We start from the raw sequence: 23,105 nt of genomic DNA on the forward strand, positions 1-23,105 counted from the left end.
CAGCATCCTACAGAATTTCCTTTCTATTGTTATCAGTTTTAAAACATTGGATAGCTAATACATATTTGTTAGAAGAAGTTACCATGAATGTAAATATAAACATGGCATAGGGAAAAGGCAAGAAATTGGAGGTACGGATTAGAAGAAAGAGAAGTTTACCTTGGCTTTGAGTGTTAGTCTTAACCCCTACTAGTGTTTATTTCCTTTTTCCTCCATTCTTTCAAAAGCCTATATCCCAGCAGCTTTATTTTTATATTCCGTATATAAACATCTAAAATTTTTCAAAAATTACGCTTAAGTTTCCAGAGTAAGATAAAACAGCTTATAAATTTAAGTCATACCTTGTTTTTGTTTTAAACCTTGGTAGCAGTGTTAGGGGCAGGGTACATTAGACATAATTTTAATTTAAAAAATAATTAGGACTTCTTTCAAGATTGCCTGTTTCCAGAAAAAAACATTCTAAATGTTCACTGTTTAAAAAAAAAAATTAACAAATATGCATTTTAAATAGTGGTGTTTAATTCAGAGCATTCTTTTTGATGTATGTCCAAAAATACAGTTTTATAATGTTAATCTAATTGTACGGTCTTATGCCAGTGAAAATGGTGTAGACTTCTTTAGGTTTCACAGTTACTTGAAGGACTTCTTAAAATGTTTTTTAATTATTTCTGATTATAAAGGGTTTTGAGATTACCCCTCATATTGTCATTTGATTAATATAGAAGTATAAACCTTAATCGACATTATATGATGGTATAGTTTAGTGCCAAAGCATTATAGTGTGTTTTGCCTATATTCTAGGTAAAGGCACTGCAACAGCCCCTTACATTTCTATTTTATGGTTTACAGGATATTTTCTCATCTATCATTTTATTCCATGGTATAATATAATATTATTATATCCCACTATATAATAGTATTGGGCAAATCCATTTTATACCTGAAGAAGCGGAGGCAGACATGTCTTTCTATATTTGTCAGTAATCTTTGGATAGTTTAATTACAAGTAGGGTTTTTAGTATAAAATAGTCAATCTAAGAGATATTTTCCCCCATAGTTCTAGTTTTTCTTATTCTTTTCATAACCAAAAGAAAGAGTTCACACAGCATTATAAAACCTTTTTCAAGAAAAAAAGGTGTGTAGATACTAGATGATTTTGGTATATCCTCATCGGAAAAAGCGACATTAATTAGGGTGAAATTCATCAAAGTAACCTGTATGAGGAAGATGGAAGTACAGTACTTTCAGAGTATCTTCTTTTTCTCTCTCTGTGCCCCTCGGGGTAAGCAGGGCCACCATTAATGAAAAGGAAATCTTTTCATCATTATTCTTTCTTCTTTTAGTAAGGATACCGTAGAGGATGGGGTAAACAGGTGAACAAGAACATTTGTTCTTTTCCTTGTCAAGGCATGTATGTTTGCTGACCTAAGCCTAGTTACTGAAATTATTGTTTCCTATGAAGCAGTTTTAATGGATATTGATGTCTAAGTGGTGATACTGCAGCATTAGATTTGGATCAGAAATTCTAAAATATTGCAGGTTGGCGTATAATAACCAGTTATAAAAAATTACTCTTTATAACCACTTTTTAAGTTAACTCACAAATAAAAAGTGGCACAAAGTCTTTACTGCCAGAGCCAAAAAAAAATCAGATTTTACTCGCAACATTTTACCAAATATTTTGCAAGAAACCAAGATAAATTCCTTACAGATCATATTTGTGAAGTCTGTGTAATCTAATCGAGGAGATAGAATGTGCTTAAATAACTGTAATATAGTATAGAAAATGAGTTACTGAAGAGTATACATTGAGGGCTGTGAGAGTTGAGACGCGGTAGAGCTCATTTATTTTCAGATACGGTGATTTATAAAATCTTGAGGTAGGAAAATGAATATCAGTTTTAGGAATTGTAAAGAAATACTGACAAAAGATGAGGGGAGAGTAACATTGAGGATAATTAAGGGAGTTACTTAAATAGTTGACCGCAGGATTTGGTATACCTTAGGTGATAAGGAAAGTGCAGGTAGGACAGGGCAAATGGAGTTGAGAGTAAAGAATTGTCAGGAAACTAGAGACCACAATGAGGACAGAAAAGAAACAGGTTTAAAGGGAAATGGAAGGACAGATGGTACGGTCTAGGCAAAATTCATAGTATGAGATTTCAGAGATGAAGCAGTTTTAGGTGATAGGCCCAGACAGTATTAATATGAGAAGAGGTATTGAGAAAGGAGTGGAAGTAAAGATTGATGGTTAGAAAAGATCGAGACACTGTTGAGTCTAAGTGCATTCATTCACAAACTTTAGAATGTATTGTAAATCTTAAGAATTCCTGGGCGATGTGTTAAAAGGCAGGATTTTGGACTGTACTTGGTTAAATTCAGACCCTTGATTTTTGGAATAATACTGAGGAATCCACATTTTTAGCAAAAGCCTTGGGTGTAATATAAATTACAGATGTGTGGATCCCTGACCCTAAGATTGATTAATTGGTCCTTAGACATCTGTGTCTATATCTTTAACTTTTAAAAACAACTAGCAATAGTGATGAGAGCTCACCTAGGTAGTATTTTCTCAGAGGAGGGAATGACGTGGGGAACTTATGTAAAATGTAGTTTCACAGGCCTCACTTCAGACATTAAAAAATGTCTGAGGATGAGGTCCAGCAATCTGCAATTTTAATAAGCTTCCAAGTGTCTGTCATGTCAGGTGTGAGATCTCTGGTTTAAAGTCTTAGAAGTATTATCAACAGATTTTGAACAACCCAGAATAGATTGTCTGTAGAAGACAGGTGAACAAGAAAATTTACTGGTAGTTCCAGTTGTCTTCTATCCTCTTTCCTCCCTCCTTTCCTTTTTTTTCTTTAAGTTGTTTCTATTTCTACATTATTGATGGACCATAATTACAAAGATTTGTTCACTTTGCCCCACCCCCACCAAAGCCAGTGTTATTTAAAATGCATTTATGACTACAGATAATGAAAACATAATGAGAACATTATTTTTGTTTAGTACTAAATGCTTTCTGATCTAACGTGTCAGAGTCTTAGTCTGATTTTGGTGGTGTAGCAATTGGATGGTAAAACAGGTTACTAGCCTGGCAGAAATACTAAGAGTTACTTATCTTGGCCTAAAATGCCTTCAGGTTTGGGCTCTCGGGTACAGTGGGTGGGGAAGGCTGGGTTGCGGGATAGAAAGGCACAAGAATGTTTCCTCTCTCAAGTTATTCCTTATTTTCCGTGACCCAGAAACTGTCACTATCCTCAGGAACCTGTAACAGAATATCCTTTGTCTACTGCTCCCAAAACATTACTCTCCCTACCCCAATTGTTTTGCAAAATGCAAAAGAAAATAGCACATTGCCTTACAGTCTAGTGGATGGTATCTTCTCTGTGAAGTGTCTTTTTTTGCTGGATTTCCATTTGAACAGATTCCCTGCCCAGTTGAGCTAAGGAAGAAAAAAAGATACAGTTATGCTTGTAAGACCCCTGACCTAATTATTTCTTTTTAACAATTTTTCTTCTAGTATATTTTCATAGGCTCTTGGATACTACTAAAAGAAAAAATAAGGCAAGGAACTTTTCTTCTCATGAATTATTTCTTGTTCCTGGTGACTGACCCAGAACTTGTTGTCCCGTCCTCAAGAACCTGTAACAGAATATTCTCTGTATACCTCTTCCAAAACAGTACCCTCCCCATCCCCATTGTTTTGCAAATGTGATAGACATCAAAGCACTGCTTTACAGTGGACCAAATTCTATCTGTGACATATCCTGGTCCCTTAAAAGAATGGCCGGATTTTTTTCTTAAGTACTGAAAGTGTAAAAATTTTGTGAAGTATGCAAAGCTATTTTTATTTTTAAAAATCGTTTCCTTTTGGTCTATCTTTGAACATACACTTTTACATAAAATGTAAACATAGTATTTCTAATATTATAGAAACAGTTTCCATATTTCTGATTTTTTTTCAGTTACAATTTATATGATGTAATATTCCATCATATTGACATAGCATAATTTTATGTAATGTTTGCTTAGTATAGCAGATTTAGAGACTTTTAATTTCTTTGCTTGAAAAATTAGTTCTAGAATAATTCTTTCCTTTGAGTTAATGTTAGTGTGTTAACTAGGTTAATAACTACATCATTTCTATAATTCCTGGTGCTTTGTTCTAGTCTCTTTTGAACCAGTCTTGACAGTTATAGTGTCACCAACAGTATATTACCATGCCAGTTTTATCACAGTATTACTGGTATTGAGTATTTCAACTTTTTTTTCCCGTCAAATATCAAGCTGTAAACAAAAGTTTAATAGAAAGCAAAAACTATCCACTGTTTCATTACCTTAAGTAATATTTATTGAATGCCTGATTTGAGACTATATTAGGAATAATGCTAAAAACTTGCAAGCTATTTATTTCCTTTCATTTTATACAGATCCTATTAGGTAGATTCCATTATTGTTCCCATTTACAGGTGAGGAAACCAAAGCCTGAGTGCTTGAATGACTTTACAAGGTCAGCTAATCTTAACTGATAGGTAAGCCAGGCTAGGATTTGAACCCAGATCTTATTCCAGAGTCTTGTTCTTAATCCTGCTTCAGTTTATAATGTTTGTATTTGTTAAATATTTGTATAGGTTTTATGTTTTCTAGTTGTCATAATTGTTTTAATGGCTATATTCTTTCATTGTGATAAAAAGCCTACTTTATTAAATCATTTTATTCATAGTGAATATTTGGGCCCTTAGGCTACTGCTGTTAGATGATGCTTCATTGATTATTTTTCTGCATGTTTACTTTTGTATTTGTGGACTTAATTATTTTGAATAAATTTCAAGAAGGGAATATATAGATTATTTTTGGGTCTTGTATGTATCTCTTATATGTACCAGTTTTATTATAATACCCCTTTGAATTTTTTAAGTAGTCTTAAAAAGATGTTTGGATTAGTTGCTACAAAGAAAGAAATAAACATATTCTAACTTGGTTATATGTTAATATAATTTAATGTTTCTGAGTTTTCTTAGATTGTTTTACCCTTATTGGTACCTCTGCATTAGCATTTAAAAATTACTTAACTACCCTAATATCTTCTTCTTTTGGTACATTCATATCATGATCTGGTATACTTTTAAAAATCAGATGCAAAAGAAATATAACGTAATTCCAAAATGTGTATCGAAAAGCCAAAGACAGAAATTATTTATGTTTATTCCGAGTAACTTAAATTTTTAAATCATACTTTTATTTTTAAAATGCTAATATGAAATTTATTTTATAATTAGGAAATACATATTTTTAAACACATCTGGTAGAATGGATCATATTGAAGTAAAAGACACAAAATCAGAGCTAAGGGATCAGTTGTAAAGACACAGTTTCTGCCTCACTCTCAAATGGAAATAAGATTTGCAGATTGAAACAAATGACATAGCTTCCCCATTTTTTATTGTCATTTTTTCTTTTACAGAGATGCTGTTCAGTTAAACGTGATTGCCACACGACAGCTTATTCTCCTTGCACAACAAATGAAGAACCTGGAAGTGTTCACACATGTGTCAACAGCATACGCCTACTGCAATCGAAAGCATATTGATGAAGTAGTCTATCCACCCCCTGTAGATCCCAAGAAACTGATAGATTCTTTAGAGTATGTTTGTTTGAAATATATATCTATTTGCTTTGATCCCAAAACTTTGGATCCAAGTTTATCTATTTATATGTATCTCTTAGTGTATTTTGATTTCTCTCTTCACCTCTTTCTACCCACACATATGTATACATTTACCTCTTCTTTATTCAACAAATCATTATGTATCTTCTATGTTTTTTTATTGTACAGTTTTATATCTAAATGACAGTTAGTGAAGTCAGTGGAGCTTTCACTTTTGACCAGATGTGATGGTTGAAAGAAGGCCTCTGAACAACACATCCATGATTTTAGGGCCTAAATACCTGATACCCATAGAGAATAATGACTGCCTATTCGTTAGCAAGGTCCTAATTTATTAAAAGATTATCCTTTTTATTCTTTTTATTTTGCCCAATGGAGTAAATATATAGAGGGACCTTTAATTATTAGAGAATCAAAGGAGTCTGGTCCTTTAATTGGCATTCCTGAGATTATTGTTACCATCTTTCTGAGGACTGGGATCCTGTCAGCAATTATTGCATGATAAATATTTGTGAGTATTTGATGGATAGAGAGTAAATGAAATATGCTTATACCATGGCCAAGATTTCATTTGCTTTAGCCTTTCGTTAAGTGAAACAAACAACATAGGATCACAGCAAAAACAAAAAAATTTTTTCTTTTATAGACTATAATTAGAGAAATCTTTCATTATCATCATATCTTCACATATTTGTTAATCCTCATATAATATCCCTGTGGGCTTTTTACTTCTTTATTCTTACATGTTTCCCCTCAGGTCTTCTTTCTTCCCAGAGATCCTATCCACTTTCAGCTCCTTAGTTACCATCTCCTGCTTTCTTAGTCCAATTCTTTTCTTCCCAGGAGTGCTACAGAGTGTTCTTAGCTCCTTCTCCAAGTTTTCTTCAAAAATAAGCACATAAGTTCTTTACTTTAAAGCCTTCCTGCTAATCACTATGAGGAAGCAGACAGATTATAATAAAATTAATAAGTTTGAGAACTTAACTGAGACATTGTTGGAATAATTACCTGGTTTCTCTTTCCTGACTCCATCTCTTAGATGGTCCCAAATATCTACCTCACAAGTCAGTAGGCAGAAGTTTTTAATATCTCTGGGAAAAGTTAAATGCAGAAGTTAAAGAAGCTTTTTACTTCTTCTTTTGATAGGAGTTGGTATTTCCAAACATTTAGGTGGGCAAGAGCGAGCATGTAACCTAATTTCATATCTCCTTTTCTTGCTTGCAAAGAAATCTAGTTAATTCAAGGATAACTCACATTGGATCTGTAAACTCACTCCAGTGATAAGGCTTACTGGCTAAAGTCTCTCCTTGGTTTAGCCAGTTCGTTGCTTTTCTTTCTTCCATTTTTGTAGCAACTCTCTTCCATTTTTCAAAACTTGTCTCCACTATGGCGTTTTTCCTGAGTAGCAACTGCCCTTCAATTTCATTAGTATTCTTTTCTTTTTACACATAAAAAGTACTTCCACATACAGAAGAAAATTTATCTTGATAATCTCCATTTATGCTTCTTTATTAGTTAGTATGGCTATTATTAGAATGTAATAGTATACTTGGTATAAAAGTACTAGACTATACATAGGATCATAGAGAGTAAGGGAAAAGTATCTGAAAATAAGTACATAACATTGGAATCAGATATGTAGACTAGGAAAAAGACCATATCACCTTCCTTTTACAAATTATCAGAGTAGACCTTCAGAGGCACAGAAAATTGGAGGAAATTTATGACTTAGGTTGCTAATTGACTTTATAGCGTGGCTCAATTTATTTTTATTGTTTACCCTAGTTTTTTAATACCACTTAGCGTGAATATTCCTTTTTTAGTGTGGCTCAATTTAGTCTTGCTAGTGAGAGCATACAGTTTCAGTGCTTCACCTTAAATATTGAAATTACTAGACCTTTTATAGTAATTATAAATGTACATTCATTGTAAATGTATATAATTAACATGTTACATAGTTAGGTGGTTATGTACAGATATGTACAGACCCTTGGGGCCAGATATATCTTGGAATTTATTTGGACTTTAGAAAGGGCTATAATCTGTATACTGTATAATATGAAATAACTTCAACTAGAGATGAGGTAGCACTCCTGATCAAATACATATGAAGTATTTGAATATTCACGCTAAGTGGTATTAAAAAAGGATCATAAATCAGTTCAGATCAGCTTTTGCTACCTACTATATTATTTATGGAAGGGCTCTAGGTTTTCAGACCTTTTTGGTTATAGAAATGGTGTATATGAGATGTGAACTTGTAGTTAATGTATAATGAAAGTAAGACTAACTTCCATATTTTTAGTAAAAGCTGTCAGATCAGTCAGGAACAGATAGGTTTGAATATACAAAGTAAGTGGTTTTCATTTTCTAGTAAAACATCTGAAATATTTTTGCATATAATTTCTTTGTTTGCCAGGTGGATGGATGATGGCCTAGTAAATGATATCACCCCCAAATTGATAGGAGACAGACCTAATACGTACATATACACAAAAGCATTGGCAGAGTATGTTGTACAACAAGAAGGAGCAAAGCTAAATGTGGCAATTGTAAGGCCATCAATCGTTGGTGCCAGTTGGAAAGAACCTTTTCCAGTAAGTTGTTAGAAATGTCTGTGAATAATTGAATTGAAAATTTTAAGTCCTAACTTTGTATAAAAAGAGTTGGCAGTTTAAAGCAGATCTTATTCACTGAACATGGCTACTGTAGCAAAGCTATTTGTGTTCATAGAAACATTTATTGGCACTTTTATTTCTAATGTGATGCTGTGTATATAGAAATACAGATCACATTTAAAAATCTTTATTGAAAATTAAGCCAAAGACTACGATGTCTTGAGTTAAAGGAGACCATACCACCTGTGTTTTCTTTGTGATCGACGAGTTTGGATTTTGGACACATCAATGTTGTTGGCTATTAAAATTATTGCTGATTAGCTTCTCTTGCAGACATGAAGGGATTAGAGATGAGAATATTCAGGATCTTACTTTATTTCATTTGTTTTTTTAGTACCAAAAAGAGTCAGGCCTTCCAAGAGATAGACTCTTCCTTTTATATATAACAAGTTGAGAGGGAGAGAGATTTCTATGATAATTCGCTATAGAAAAGCAGGCCATTATGGTATTTGTGAATCCCTGGAACAAGAGAAAACAAAGATAAAAACTAACAGGTGAATTGATTTAAGAAAAACCCAGGTCTCTATGATGGTAGCATCTCTTGTTGCTTTGACAACTATTCTGTTTTTCTCTATTTTATTCAGTAATTTTGAGGATAATTTACCACTTCCCCCTCACCTGAGGATACTGCATCAGTAAACAGCATAAAATCAAAGTTGATCAGGCTTAATTTAGTAAAAATATTTGACAAGTATAAAATCCTTTTTATAAAATTCTCCTTGCAGAGAGTTAATAGAGGAATAGGTAACCCCCTGAAAATGATTTTACTTAGCCATTTGCAATCTCAGAGGATGACTGCTTATGTGTAGGCTGGAGAGAAATATTCTGGCCTGAGTCTAGTCTAATTTTTAGTTTTTAGAAGAAAACTACCAAGTATGTATGTGGAGTTGTAGATTTTAGATAATAAATCTCTAGTTTCATAATTTTATAACTCTACCTTTTTTTTTCTTTTTGGTATTAGGGATGGATTGATAACTTTAATGGACCAAGTGGTCTCTTTATTGCGGTAAGTAAACCTTTTGATTTATTTAATATTTTATATATTTTTTCTATTTTCTATATATCTTTGTATGTATGCACTCTGGCTTATATGTCTTAAGATGTTGTTTTTAATTTTAACAAAGGCAGGGAAAGGAATTCTTCGAACAATGCGTGCCTCCAACAGTGCCCTTGCAGATCTCGTTCCTGTAGATGTAGTTGTCAACATGAGTCTTGCGGCAGCCTGGTATTCCGGAATTAATAGGTATATAATGTGATGTTGTTGCTTGTTACGTATATAGTAACTGAGAAGGGAAAACAGAACAACTGACTAATGTTAATCCCTCAGTCTCGATATTCCCATACCTATGTATATAGGCATTATCACTTCTAACTGCAGAGAGTTGACCTATCACAGCAAGTGATTCCATCAGTAGTAATTAAGAGTTAACATCAATTCTCATGTGCTACCCATAGGATGGACAAGTTCATTAGGGATTAAAAATGAACTCTTCACTGCCCCCGATGTTTTTTTAATCCAAACTAAAACTTGGTATGAACTCGGCATAAAGAGCTGAAAATTCACAGAGAATGGCTTACATGTATCAAACATGTCACACTAGAGCAGCTTTAATCAACACATGGGCCTCCTTTTAAAAGGCAATAATAACATTCATAGGTAACACCTAAAGTTTAACTCCTCAGTAACTTTGTTTTCTAAGTAATAAGCTGCCCTTATTTTTGAAGTCAGCATTTTTAATCTCCTAAAAAAGCGAGAGGGATATGATTATATGAATATGTGGTTTCTGGTAAAAGGGAGTTCAGTCTAAAATATTTTCACTAAAGCCTCTGAAATGGGAAGGAGATAGGAAGAACTGAGATTATTTGTTTTCTCACATTTAAAGATGTTCCTGTTAATGTAAGGAAGAAAAATATAAAAAGAAAAACATCTGTATTTTTTTATTAATATTTTTATAGGGGAGGGAGAAAGGTAGTTGTAAATAGTCATGCAGATGCAAAATTAATCTTTTAAGGATAATTTTAAAAATAATGTGGAGTCTATGGCCATGCCACCCTAAACAAGCCCAATCCCGTCTGGTCTCGGAAGCTAAGCAGGGTCGGGCCTGGTTAGTACTTGGATGGGAGACCACCTAGGAAGACCAGGTGCTGTAGGTGCACAAAATAAAAAATAAGGGATTGTAAGCTGACAAGGTCCTTGCAATCTGTGAGGTCAACCAAGTGTTCCCTCGCATAAAAAAATTAAAAAAAGTAATGTGGATAAGAAGGTACCCATCTTCATTTTTTCCTACTTGAATCTCATATAAGATTTAGATTGGACAAGTTTGGCCTCTTTATATGTTTCATTGCTTTGATCTTTGTTTTTGCAGACCAAAGAACATCATGGTGTATAATTGCACAACAGGCAGCACTAATCCTTTCCATTGGGGTGAAGTTGGTATGATTTTACCTGTGTTTTTGAATGTTAGAATAAATCTTAAAGAACTTAAAATGCTCTCTGAGTTTTTATGTCAGAATAATCCATGAGACAGACATGAAGGCCACTGAATTACCAATTGCCTCATGGTCCTTAACATTGTTTTACGAATTAAAAGATATTCTGCCATATATCCCCTCCCCTTTGCACTGTCGTCTGATCCTTACTGTTTTTCTGCTGCCATTTGCAGCAGCCCTGATAGATACCTGTGGCATGGAAACAGTGCTTTTGTTTTTCTCTCATGGCACGCTCAATGCTGATGTTGCCTGTCCATACTCAATAGCACGTCCAACTACAGGAGTTGGTGTATCACAGGAGATAGCTCGTGGTCTGAAAAGTAGTAAATGGAGGAGTTAGCAAGTAGGATACATTTTGTTAGAATATTTTCCATTACATTTATTAATCTATTTAAATTTATAAATTCGTAACAGGTATATGCTTTGTTACTTGTTCTAAAATAAGTTGTTGGTTTATGTTTTCAGATTTAAAGTAAAATATGACATTGGTTTAGTAATAGGTCTTATTTTATTTCTAACAGAACAATTTTTATTACTGTTGTAGAACAGTTTTGATTTTAAAGTGAATCATTTATGTTGTTTGTCCTAGAGTTTTTCTATGGCATTTTTATTTCAATGTAAGGATGGACCGTTAGAGCATATAATGAAAAAAAATTCTAGGGTGATTTTAATTTTATAATTTTTTAAATAGTATTTTTTAAATTATTTTTAAAGCACTCTAAATGTGAGGTCTTTTGTAATTTTTTCTTGTGTTGTAAAGTTTGCTAAAAGTCAAGTTGACCATTATTTTTTAGTGAATATCTCATTATACATTTCCATTAAAGTATTAACATAGACGATAGTAGATTTGATTGTGTTGACATTGCATAACCTAAATAAATTGTAGCAGAATTTAATTTGGGGTTGTTTTAAGCTATTGATGTATGTTAATACGGGCAACTTAATTATTCAGAAGCAAAGGATGATGATTTTTCTTTTTTTTTAAAGTAAGTACAGTAATAAGAATCTGGAAAGAGGAACAGAAAGAAAGAAGCTATCGCGAGAGGTGAAATACAGAAAGTAACATTGTAAACTGACCTAAGTAGAACATTAAAAGATTTTTAAGAATGAATTTTAGCAAAAATTTATTCATCTACATAAAATTCATAAATAGTGATCGTTCTAAAACCACTTGTTCAGCAGTCTAATACTCGTATGCTCTTAGCTACTATAGAGAGTAGAAAAGTTTGTTTTCTAAATGAGCGAACTCTGACATCTTTGGTAAAATATTTTGCTTTGTAAAACATTTTCTTTTTCAAACCTTCATTACATGGTTATTATCAAAGCTGTTACACAACTTTTCTTCCTCAGAATACCATGTAATTTCCACTTTCAAGAGGAATCCTCTCGAACAGGCCTTCAGACGGCCCAATGTAAATCTAACCTCCAATCACCTTTTATATCAGTACTGGATTGCTGTAAGCCATAAGGCGCCAGCATTCCTGTATGATATCTACCTCAGGATGACTGGAAGAAGCCCAAGGTAATGGTAACTAGCTCTGTCTTATCTGTTCCTCTGACTGTTAAACAACACGTGCTTACACTAAAATGCATATTAACTCTGTATTTGTTTATGCTTATGATAAGACTTAATGGCCTTTTGTGAATGAGAAGCCTCTTGAATTTAAGACTTTATCAGAAAAGCAAAGGTAGTGTTGTAATTCAGTCTAATTTATTCTAAAGTTCGGATGATAAGTTATTGTCATGTGCTGACTTCTAGGTCTAACTTTAGGTATTTTTGCTGAATAACAAATAACATGCAAAATGCTTTGACGCTTATTTTTCCTGCAGGATATTATCTAATTCATTGCTTCAAGATGAATCCTTTAAATCAAGTAATAAGGCGCCCCAGTATTAAGTTTTATACCAACAACTTATTGCTTCATTATTCGAAGGGTGTCAGACATACAGTACCTGCATTATTGCTCGATCTTGCACTCAGGTTGACAGGTCAGAAACCGTGGTAAGAAGAATAGCAGTAAATACACTATGTATTGGTAAGGTGGTGGAAGCTTGCTAGAGAGACAAAAAGCCGCTAGCATGAGCTTTACCTTTAGAATTACTAAATTGATTAACCACAATAAACTAAACTGACCACAATCACAATCAGGATGCTAAGACGTTTCTTAGAAATTGGGGATGTTTGGGGAGACTAACTGTAATTCTCATCTTATTGGGCCATTGATTTTCCAAAATCCCATAATATAGGAAATGTCCAACATCAAGGTTGTCATTGTTATTATAAGCTGAAATTGAGCCCTCTTCCCCTTAAAAACAGAAGGATAGTTCATAAGGGATTAAAAGTGAAATATTTTGCTTTAAGTAAATTGTGCAGTTTTATATGAAAAAACATAGGATGCTTCTAGAAAATTATTTGCTTGAATTATCTCAGCTGTCCATTCAGCTTATAATGTGGTAATTATAGTTTTTGACTAATATTCTAGGTTGAAAATATATTTTTAAAAAGTTAACTAATAGAAAACTTTCTACTTATAGTTTTATAGCTTTTCTCTCTTCTTTCTTTTTTATTGAAACCCCACAAATCTGAAGTCCTCCTGTCTTTACCACAATTATAGTGAAATGTACTATAAATTTTTTTTTTAACTATATTGACATTACAGTGGAGCCTTTGATTGGAGAGTTCAGAACTTGAGTATTTATGTATAAAGAAGATGTTGATTCTAGAACTTCCATTAACTGCTCACAAAATAAAAGTGAGGTATCTGCCAGCTGTAGTATATCAGGATCTGAATTGTAAGGATTTTCTGTGGATTCAGTTGTCTGTTTTGTTTCTAAATCTACATAAATATTGAAATACATGAAAGGTGTTGAATTAAACAACTTTAGAATAGGTAAAGAAATAAATACTTAATGGAAAAAAGATCTAAAATATATCAGTTATTTTCAGATTTTCTAGAATGATCTGAAACGTGCAATATTTGTCATTGGCAGCATTCTTTTGTGGCTGAAAAGCAGAAGTAAATTTCTGAATAATGGTAATATGCTTTCTTGATATTAATAAAGTTGTTGCAAGTTACAACAGAAAAGTCAAAACTAGGTCAGAAAAGTCAAACGGGTTAAGCATATCACAATGCCTTACAGAGAAAAGGGGGCTTAGTAAACTTAAAAAATAAGTGAAGAACTAAAGTTTATTAAATAATTTATACTAGATATTGCTACATAACAAGTCATCTCAAATGCAGTGGCTTAAAACAGCAGTCATTTTATTATTTCAGTTTATTTGTGTCAGGATCAGGAATTTGGAAATGAATCAGCTAGGCAGTTTTGGCTTGGGGATCTCTCATGTTCTTATGGTCTGATGGAGGTGAAAGGGAGGCGTTCAGTGGAACAGGTAATATTGCTGTCTCTTTATATATAGTGTCAGGATCTCTTCATATAGTCTCTTTACAAGGACCATTGGTAGCCTTAGGGGAATTGGACTGCTTACATGACAACTGCAGTCTTCAAGGAGAAATATTTCAGCAGGCTGGGTGAAAGCTTGCATGCATTTTGTGACCCACCTAGGAAAGTCATAGAGCACTACTGCCACCTCATTCTTTTAGTCACAAGTAGGCCACAAGTCTGCTGAGATTCAAGGAAAGGAGACATAGAGAATGGTCAAGATCATGTGACATATGGATAAGTGAGATGAAAGGTACTGTTGCAGCCATTTTTGAGAAGTGTAATCTCCTACAGTCAGCATTCTAGCCACAACAATTCATATTCCTCCCACATAGAAAGTACACTGTTTCTTCCCCCATCAGCTTGAAGCCAGTGTTTGGTGCAACGATAGATGAGGCTCTTTAGGAATGGTTTTGGAGTTATAATTCCTCAGGTATTGGTCTGAAAACCTGTGATTAAAGCAGTAAGTTACCTGCTGGTCCATGCAGCCAGTATATGATAGTGAGGCAAGCATAGGAACATGACTTTAGACAATCTTGTTCAAAAAGAGAAAATGGGAGGCACACAGCAATCACTAGTCCATAACAGTTCTAAATTCCAGCTGGGTATGTGTCGATTGTTTCTTATTTAGGGCTCAGTCCTACTCTCTAGGAGTTCTCTGGGGCTCCTGGTGGCTGCCTTCTGAGTCATCCATCTTTTTTCATTAAAAAAAAATGGCCTGAGCTCACAACTGAGCAGCGTTCTTAACCTACTTCCTGCCCACGAAAGGTTTGGAGTCCCCAGGGCAAGAATTAACTACTATAAAGGGCTGTATGGTTTCTGTTACAACTACTCAACTACGCTGTTGTAGCCTCTACCATGCAACTACTTAACTATGTATCAATAGACAATATGTAAATGAATAAGCAAGACTATGTTCCAATAAAACTTTATTTACAAAAACAGATTTGGCCCTTAGGCTCTGGTTTGCTAGCCTTGATCCAAAGGTCTCTTTTCATTTTGTACTGTCTCTGTCCCTTTAAGTATCTGATACGATTCCTCTTGAAACTGTGTGGATTTCCTGTGTATCTGTTTTAAACAATCTACTACATTAGACCAAAGCCATACCCACACATCTCTTTGAGACATGCTTTTCTCTGTCTTGGGTTCTTTATAAGATTACTTGGGGACAGTACCCTTAGATCCTAGATCCCTAGACCGGACTCTTAGATCCTGTCTCTTAAACAATAGGGTTTCTAGGAGACATTTCTTTAAGATCTGGAGCAAGCTTTTTGTTTCAAAAGTTCTATGAGGTACGTTGAATTAACTCAAAAAGAATCTGGAGACATGATAAAGGTAATTCAAAGATTTTAGGGTTTGCACACCAGAAACACAACTAGGCAGTACCAGAGTATTTCTTCCAAAGAAGAAAGAATAGTCAAGTTCTTATAATAAAAAGTACATTCTTGAGAAGAATCAGTCCTGCATTTTTAGCCCTAAGATTGGTCCAGGATGGTTATTAGTCACATGTCTGTCAGTCTGGTTGATGAATGCCAGTTGGCCTGGAGGATGGGTGCCAGGAGGTCTAGGCACGTCTTATGGTCTGGATAATGGATGTTAGGTGGATGTGAGGTGGTCTGGATATGTGAGTCCTTAAAGGGCTAATCAGGATTATCTGGAGGTCTGGTGTAAGTCTAGCTTTTGACAGTCAAGGAAATGATGTATATCTATGCATTGACATAGGACTGGGAAGTTCAATAGTTTCAGTTCCCAGGCTAGTTAGAACAAGAATAGGATTGTTTGCTCATGCCCCAACCTACTCAATTTTAGTAATTTAGCAGCTTGACTATAGTGACTCCATTTTATTTCTTCCCTTTATCCATTTATACCTTAGATATTCCCGAGGTCTTAGCAAAAAATTTTACATCTGCATTCTGGATTTGACCTATGTTCAGAAGCCATTTTTTAAAGAATTTCTGGCTGGCACTTTACATTTTCCCTAAATTCCGCTCAGACAAATAGTTCATTTTTTAAAGATCATCTTTGTCCTCTTTGGGCAAATCTTCTTGGCTAGATCATAAAGTTTATTAGGTACAGCTTCTATTTTCCATGTTAACACAGGTGACAGTTTTGTTTTTCCAACTCCCAACAGTATTTTTCTCACTTTCCTTTAAGGCCCCACCCAATGGGTTTATTAAAGCCCTTTAAGCCTTCCACTAAAATTCTTTTCTTGGTCCTTCCAGATTTCACCAGTGTCTCCTCAAGGGCCTTTTAGATTCTATCTATGACCTGATCCTAAAGCCAATAGTACATGTTTTAGATTTTTATTATATACAGCAGCCCCATACTCCCAGTACTAAGATCTGTTCCTATGATATTTGTGCTATGTGGCAAATCCTTTCAAACTTAGTATCTTAAAACAGCAATCGTCTTATGATTTTTGTGGGTCAGGAAATTCTAGAAGGATTTGGCTGTGTGATTCTGGCTCAGTCTTTCAAGTGGTTGCAGTAAAATAGAGACTGGAGCCAGGAACACACTGGAGGTAGTGGAAAGGAGAGGAAGGGTACAGAGCAGCTGGGGTGGCTAGGCATCTTTATGTAGTCTCAGAGCCACTCCATGATGGGAAGATAATCAAGGTGATATTATAGGTGAACATGTAGGATGGGAGATAATATTGCAGCTACCTTTCGAAATTAAAATCTGCTCCAAATAAGAAACGTCAAGTAGAGAATTTGCTTATCTGAGGTTTGTCTTGTATGAGGCTTTCTAAGTATAAAATAAGGAGTGATTCTTGGGAGATGTAAAGGTTTTTTATTTAGGCACTTTTTATAAATGTTAAATACAAAGTCATCATTTATATTATTTAATTTATTCAGGTATTTACTGGGCAAGATAATAACTAGGCTTTATACCTTACATTGGGGCCTTAGTATAATACTTACTTCTGCATTAAACTTAGAATGCATAAATGACAATTATGTCATTTATTGTGTCCATTTTGCTCATTTACATTATTCTGAGTGTCAGCTAGATAAAAATCTGACTTGCTTTATATCGATATAATTATAAAAAGCACAACTCATATGCATCATACAGATTTCTAGTTAATAGTCATTAGGAGGTAGGATGCATGATATTGCATATAGAAGCAGTATAAATTATTCACTCTTGCTCTTGAAATGTATATATCCTCACTGTTAAAAATGACATTAAAAAATTATTACATGTCCTTTTTTATGGTTATTCAGCTTAACTCTCTTTATCTTAACTTCTCTGAACCTGATTATTTTTTTTTAATCTGTGTGGTTCTCTACAGAGGACAGTTTTGCCCCCTCAGAGGACATTTGACAATATTTAGAGATGTTTTTAGTTATCACAACTGGAGGAGGGATGCTACTGGCATCTAGTTGGTAGAGACCAGAGATGCTGCCAAGTATCTTAAAATGCACAGGACAGACCCATACCACAAAGAATTATCTGGCCCAAAATGTCTGTAGTGCTGAGGTTGATTAACCCTGAACTAGATGACCATTAAGATCTTGCCCTACTCTAAAGAATTGTGATTATTTTTTTATGGGTTACCATTATAAAGAATAAATACACAGAACATATATGGCAGTGTTGTCCCAGGCATTTGTTCTTATGTCATGTTTAACCAGAGTAATGTGCAAAGTTTTAAGTTTCTTTTTATCTCCCATAGGTTTGAATAAATATTCTGCGAACTTTACACATATATGGCCTTTCAAATTTCCTTTTCCCACTGTAATTTTTATTGTAATTATTTTTGAATGGCTGAATCAATAATTGGTTTTAGGGTAATTCTGTTACTGGAATGAATCTGAAGATAAGACTAGGTGAGAATCGTCAGCAAAAAAGGAGTTAGGAAGAAAAACTTCTTAATAAGATATATGTTGGAAAACTGTGTTAACCAAATAGGTGTATGTGTGTGGTTCAGGTATACTACATTGGCTGTGATAGTTGATATTGATTTAATTACAAATTTGTTATTTTGTTTTTCTTAGAAAAAAAATTATTTAATCTTCTTTCTAAAAGTGGCATGTGTCTTTTTTCTCACCAAGTGCTTTCTATCTATATGAACTATTTTTGTTCAAATATAGCCTTTGATGTCCAATAATTCTTTTTGTGTTTAATGGAGATTTTATTTTGTAATTGCTTTCTTGCATGAACCACAGTTTTTCTTTACATAGTCCATCTTCATTTTATCTCAGTAGTCTGGATTCAGGGTTTCTTTCTAAATGTATTGAATGTGTCGTCAAAACTGCTTAGCTAACTGTGTTACTATTTTGATTTCCTCCACCCCCACACATTTCTAATGTTCTAATTTTCCCCCATTTCTAAAGCTCCAACTTTTGGGACTCTAAACTACATATAATGCTAATCATTATTGTGGGGAATATAAATTGAGTTCTTTTTAAATATTTCTCCACAAATAATTTTCTCTTTTTCAGAGGTTAGGAATTTTTGATATATGTTTTGTTTCAAAAAGTTTTTTCTTCCTTTTCCCTACTTATCATAGATAATTGTTACTGTATAGATGTTACTGCTTGGGTTAACATTATGATATCAATGACTTACAGTGAGCCGTGATATATAAAATGACAGATTTAAAGATTAAGGCCAATTACCCTTTTAAAAAGAAATAAAATTTCAAAGCCCCTTAATTTCTATAAAGATGGATATTTGAGGATTTGGGGAAATGACTGAATATATTAGAAAGTTTTCAGCATGAGTCATTGATTTCATGGCACATCCAGATAATCAAGAGTGGTACCTGTCAGTGTTAAAAGAGAAAGTTATTTAAAAATATAGAGTTGACTAAATGGCAAATGAATATTTCTGTATAATATAACAATATATTATGAATTCATAAGAAATCTTAGTAATTGCAACTGAACTAAAATGTGGTTTAAGGAAAAAAAAGTACAAGGAAATTCTTATTGAATCCATTTATTGCTTAGTATTATATGTAGAAAATTTGACTTTAAAGTATTGTATTTCCTTTGAAAATTTTATATATCAGCAGAACTCTGTTTAGATAATGTTAATTTCATTTGCTGCTGCTTAAAAATTTATTTTTCATTTTGGATTTATGAAATATTCTTTCAAAGTACAGAAATACTCTTACTATGTGCTGGTTTGGCACACTTATTGAATTATGTATTATAATTTTACTGTTAATGTCTCAGTGTAGAAACTGGTACTCTGGGTGGTGGTGAGATTTTTTCCTAATCTATGCAAAATATGAATCTGTCATTTTCTTATAACACAGGATGATGAAAACAATAACTCGTCTTCACAAAGCTATGGTGTTTCTTGAATATTTCACAAGTAATTCTTGGGTTTGGAATACTGACAATGTCAATATGTTAATGAATCAACTAAACCCTGAAGATAAAAAGGCAAGTATTTTCTGTTTTATAATAGAAAATAAGTAGTATAGTTAGACAGCCATTGGCAACCTGAGAAATAATTGGATATTTCCCACAACTGTTAGGCAGCAAGAAAGTCATTAAAGCTTCAGTCATAATTGTTAGTGATGAAGTAAAATTGCTTTACCTTAGAATTTATAATGTAAGTATTCAAGAGTGGCAGAGATATTTTTTTAAGTATGATCGAAATGTTATTTCTCTTTTTTCTTTTAATGTCAGGTTCAAAGAGAGCTTTGACTTCTTTATGCATCCCCCGCCCCCACACTGCACACTGTCCAAATACTTCGTTTTGTTTGAGTTTTAAGAAAAACCTCTCAGAAATTGTTTTTCACATACTCTTTTTCTTTTTATCATTCCACATTTCTCCCTCTGTTAGTTTGAAACTTAAACTGTGTGTATGTTCTTTTTGAGATTACCTTAGATATTTTAACGAGCATACCTAACAAAGTCTAAATTAAGCAATTTCTCTAGCTTCTCCCTCAATGATATCGGGGACCTTAAATGTTTTAGCTGTGATTACCAACCCCACTAACTTATATGGTTATACATTACTTTAGTTCTCTATTTAAATCTCTTAAGTAGAAATAATTATTTTGTTCAGTTTTATTTAGATTTAACTATATATTTACCAATGTCTTTGCTATCATCTTCTCTTTTGGATCATTTTCTTTCCTCTTGAAATATATCCAGAATACTAGAATATGATTTAGTAGGTTGTCTGTTGGTTGTAAACTCTAGATTTTTGATTGTCTGACATGTCTTTATATTTCGACCTTGTTTCTGTAACATGATTTCAGCACATTAAAGATAACTTTGTTGTCATATGTTTATGTTGCTGTTAAGTCAGTTTAACTTGTAAAACTGCTGCTTTACAGGTGATCTTTTTGAGAGTTTTTCTTTATGTTTGGTGTTCTACAGTTTCACTGTGAGTGTGGGTATAATTTTTTTTTTTAATTTATCCTGTTTTGGTTAGGCTTCCTGCATCTGAAGTTTGATATCTTTTAGCAACTCAGGAAAATACTTAGCCATTATTACTTCAAATGTTGCTGCTTCATCATTTGTATTTCCTTGTGAAATTTTAGTATATGTTAGATCATTCTCTCATTTTATATTTTATATTTTGTATCTCATTCTGGCCTGAAATGTAGATAATTTATTAAAATTCTGTGGTACTACCCAACTGAATTTTAGGTTTCAGTCCTTATATTTTCATTTTTAGAAGTTCAGTTTATTTTTCAAACCTTAGAAACATTTTTTAAACAGTCTTAAGAATTTTTTCTTGAAACATCTTGAACATAATTGTTTTAAATTCTATTTCTGAGCATTCACACTTCTACGGGCTGTGCAGCATCCTATCTGCTATCTTGTTTGAGCTGGGTCTCACTATGGCGCCTCATTTTTTTATTAGTGTTTAATTATAAATTTATATTTCTTGAGGATATCTGTGGGAATTTTTTGAAGCCTGCATTGAAATTGCAGTTTTCTAATAAGGATTTACCTTTGCTTCCAATCGCTAGTATTAACTAGCTAGATGGCATTAACAAGCCAAGACTTTAAAATCTCTGATTAGGTTATTAGCATAATTCAGTTAAATAGACTGTAGGACTGGATCATGATTACAATTTCTTAAAGGAGATTTGTTTTCCTCCTCTTCCTAGTACCAGTTTCCTTTCCCCACTTAAAAAAAAATTTTTAATAATGTTTTATTTAACTCAGTATATTCAAAATAATATATAATTAGAACAGAAATTTAAAAGTTACTTAAAATTTAAAAAATTATTTAGAGGATATTTCACTTTGTATTTTTCACGTTGAGCCTTGGGAAGCCAGTGTGCATTTTGCACTCCACAGCACATGTCAGTTCCGGCTAGCCACATTTCAAGTGTTCACAAGGCGCATGTAGCTTACGGCTACCATATTGCAGCTTTAGTCCATTCTACTGGTTCTGCATGACAAAAGTTTTCAGGTGTGCTGTTTCTCTGCCCACTGATGTGTGTGGTGGGTTTACTTCTTTTTTACCCTTGCTCTGAGGATAAAACTTTTTGGGGTATTCTATAAGACTCCTTAACTTATGGGGCCATAGACTTTATAGCCAGTCTTCCTCTCTGCCTGTAGCCTTCAAAGCAGACAGTCTGTTACTAGGGTCCTGCAGATAATCTCAGGTTGAAAGATTTATGGCTTCTGTTGATTCCATACTTTCCCCCACTCCACCTTTACCCTCCCACTCCACATCCCAAAGCACAACACCTATTGTTCAATGGATCATTAGAAAATGAGCACCCAGGTGAAGAAATAGAAATTATCTTCAGAAGATTTCCTCATAACTCCTCCCAATTACTACCTCCTCCTAACTCTATCTTGAATTCTAACACTAACTGCTAGTTTTACCTATTTTTGACTTTACACGAATGATACCATATAGTATTTTTAGTCTTTCGTTGATAGACATTTGAGTTATTATTGGGAATAATTCTGTGAACCATGTGCACACATTTGCTTAGGATATATATCTAGAAATAAAATAGCTGAGTCAAAAAGAGTATTTGTATGTTCATTTAGTAGATAATGCCCAACAGTTTTCCAAAGTGGTTGTAACAGTTTACATTCCAAGTGGCAGAATACGAGAGTTCCTTTTAATCCAGATCCTCCCTAACATTTGGCATTTTTAAGTTTTAATTTTAGCCACGTTGGTTGGTGTGTAGTGGTATCTCAGTGTGATGTTAGCATGCATTTTGCATTACATAAAAAGCTTATGTAGCAATAGCCAAAAATGTCAGTAGTAATACTAGAGAGATGAAGTTTGCAGAAAAACAATTCTTAAATAACTCTTAACCATTTGAAAACTCAGCTTCACTCATAAAAATATATAAATACAAATTGAAACTAGACCGAGATATTTACTAATCAGAGTTGCAAAAATGCAAACTGTCAACGTGGTCTGGTGAGGCCTTGGGCATATAGGCGTTTTCATACATTGCTGGTGGAAAGATTTATCTTTCTCCATTCTTTTATTTTCAGCTTTTCTGTATTCTTAACTTTCAGATATTTCTCTTGTAAATAACATATGGATTTTTTTTTTTTCCCAGTCTGGCCATTTTTTACTTTTAATTGGAGGATTTAATCTATAATGTAATTCCTGATAATTTTGGACTTAAATCTTACTCTTAGTGCTTTTTATTTGCCTCACCTGCTTTAAGTTCTTTTTCTTTTTTACTTTCTTTGAGGTTATCTTTACAATTTCATATTTTACCATCTGTATTAATTACATAGAAATATATTTTTCAGGTGTTTTAGTAGGTTACTTTGGAGATGACAGCATCCTTCCTTAATTTATCAAGGTCTAATATAATATTGATAGTTCCACCTTTTCTTGGACAATGCAAGGACTAATACTTA

At 33.5% G+C, this 23,105-nt stretch overlaps 1 protein-coding gene and 1 pseudogene across 1 annotated transcript in view; both read left to right on the forward strand.

Moving 5' to 3' along the window:
• The window catches only part of FAR1 (fatty acyl-CoA reductase 1), a 53,931-nt gene that overhangs the window by 24,336 nt on the left and 6,490 nt on the right, over nucleotides 1-23,105 (forward strand). The window contains exons 4-12 of the mRNA XM_023519921.1: nucleotides 4,041-4,058; nucleotides 5,432-5,647; nucleotides 8,091-8,268; nucleotides 9,311-9,355; nucleotides 9,474-9,592; nucleotides 10,716-10,783; nucleotides 12,190-12,361; nucleotides 19,550-19,714; nucleotides 20,628-20,634. Coding sequence (XP_023375689.1) covers nucleotides 4,041-4,058; nucleotides 5,432-5,647; nucleotides 8,091-8,268; nucleotides 9,311-9,355; nucleotides 9,474-9,592; nucleotides 10,716-10,783; nucleotides 12,190-12,361; nucleotides 19,550-19,714; nucleotides 20,628-20,634 — 988 coding nt within the window. The remainder of the gene's footprint in view (nucleotides 1-4,040; nucleotides 4,059-5,431; nucleotides 5,648-8,090; nucleotides 8,269-9,310; nucleotides 9,356-9,473; nucleotides 9,593-10,715; nucleotides 10,784-12,189; nucleotides 12,362-19,549; nucleotides 19,715-20,627; nucleotides 20,635-23,105) is intronic.
• On the forward strand, nucleotides 10,385-10,503 carry LOC111728969 (annotated as a pseudogene).

Source organism: Pteropus vampyrus, unplaced genomic scaffold, assembly GCF_000151845.1.
Source record: "Pteropus vampyrus isolate Shadow unplaced genomic scaffold, Pvam_2.0 Scaffold240, whole genome shotgun sequence".
NCBI lineage: Eukaryota > Metazoa > Chordata > Mammalia > Chiroptera > Pteropodidae > Pteropus > Pteropus vampyrus.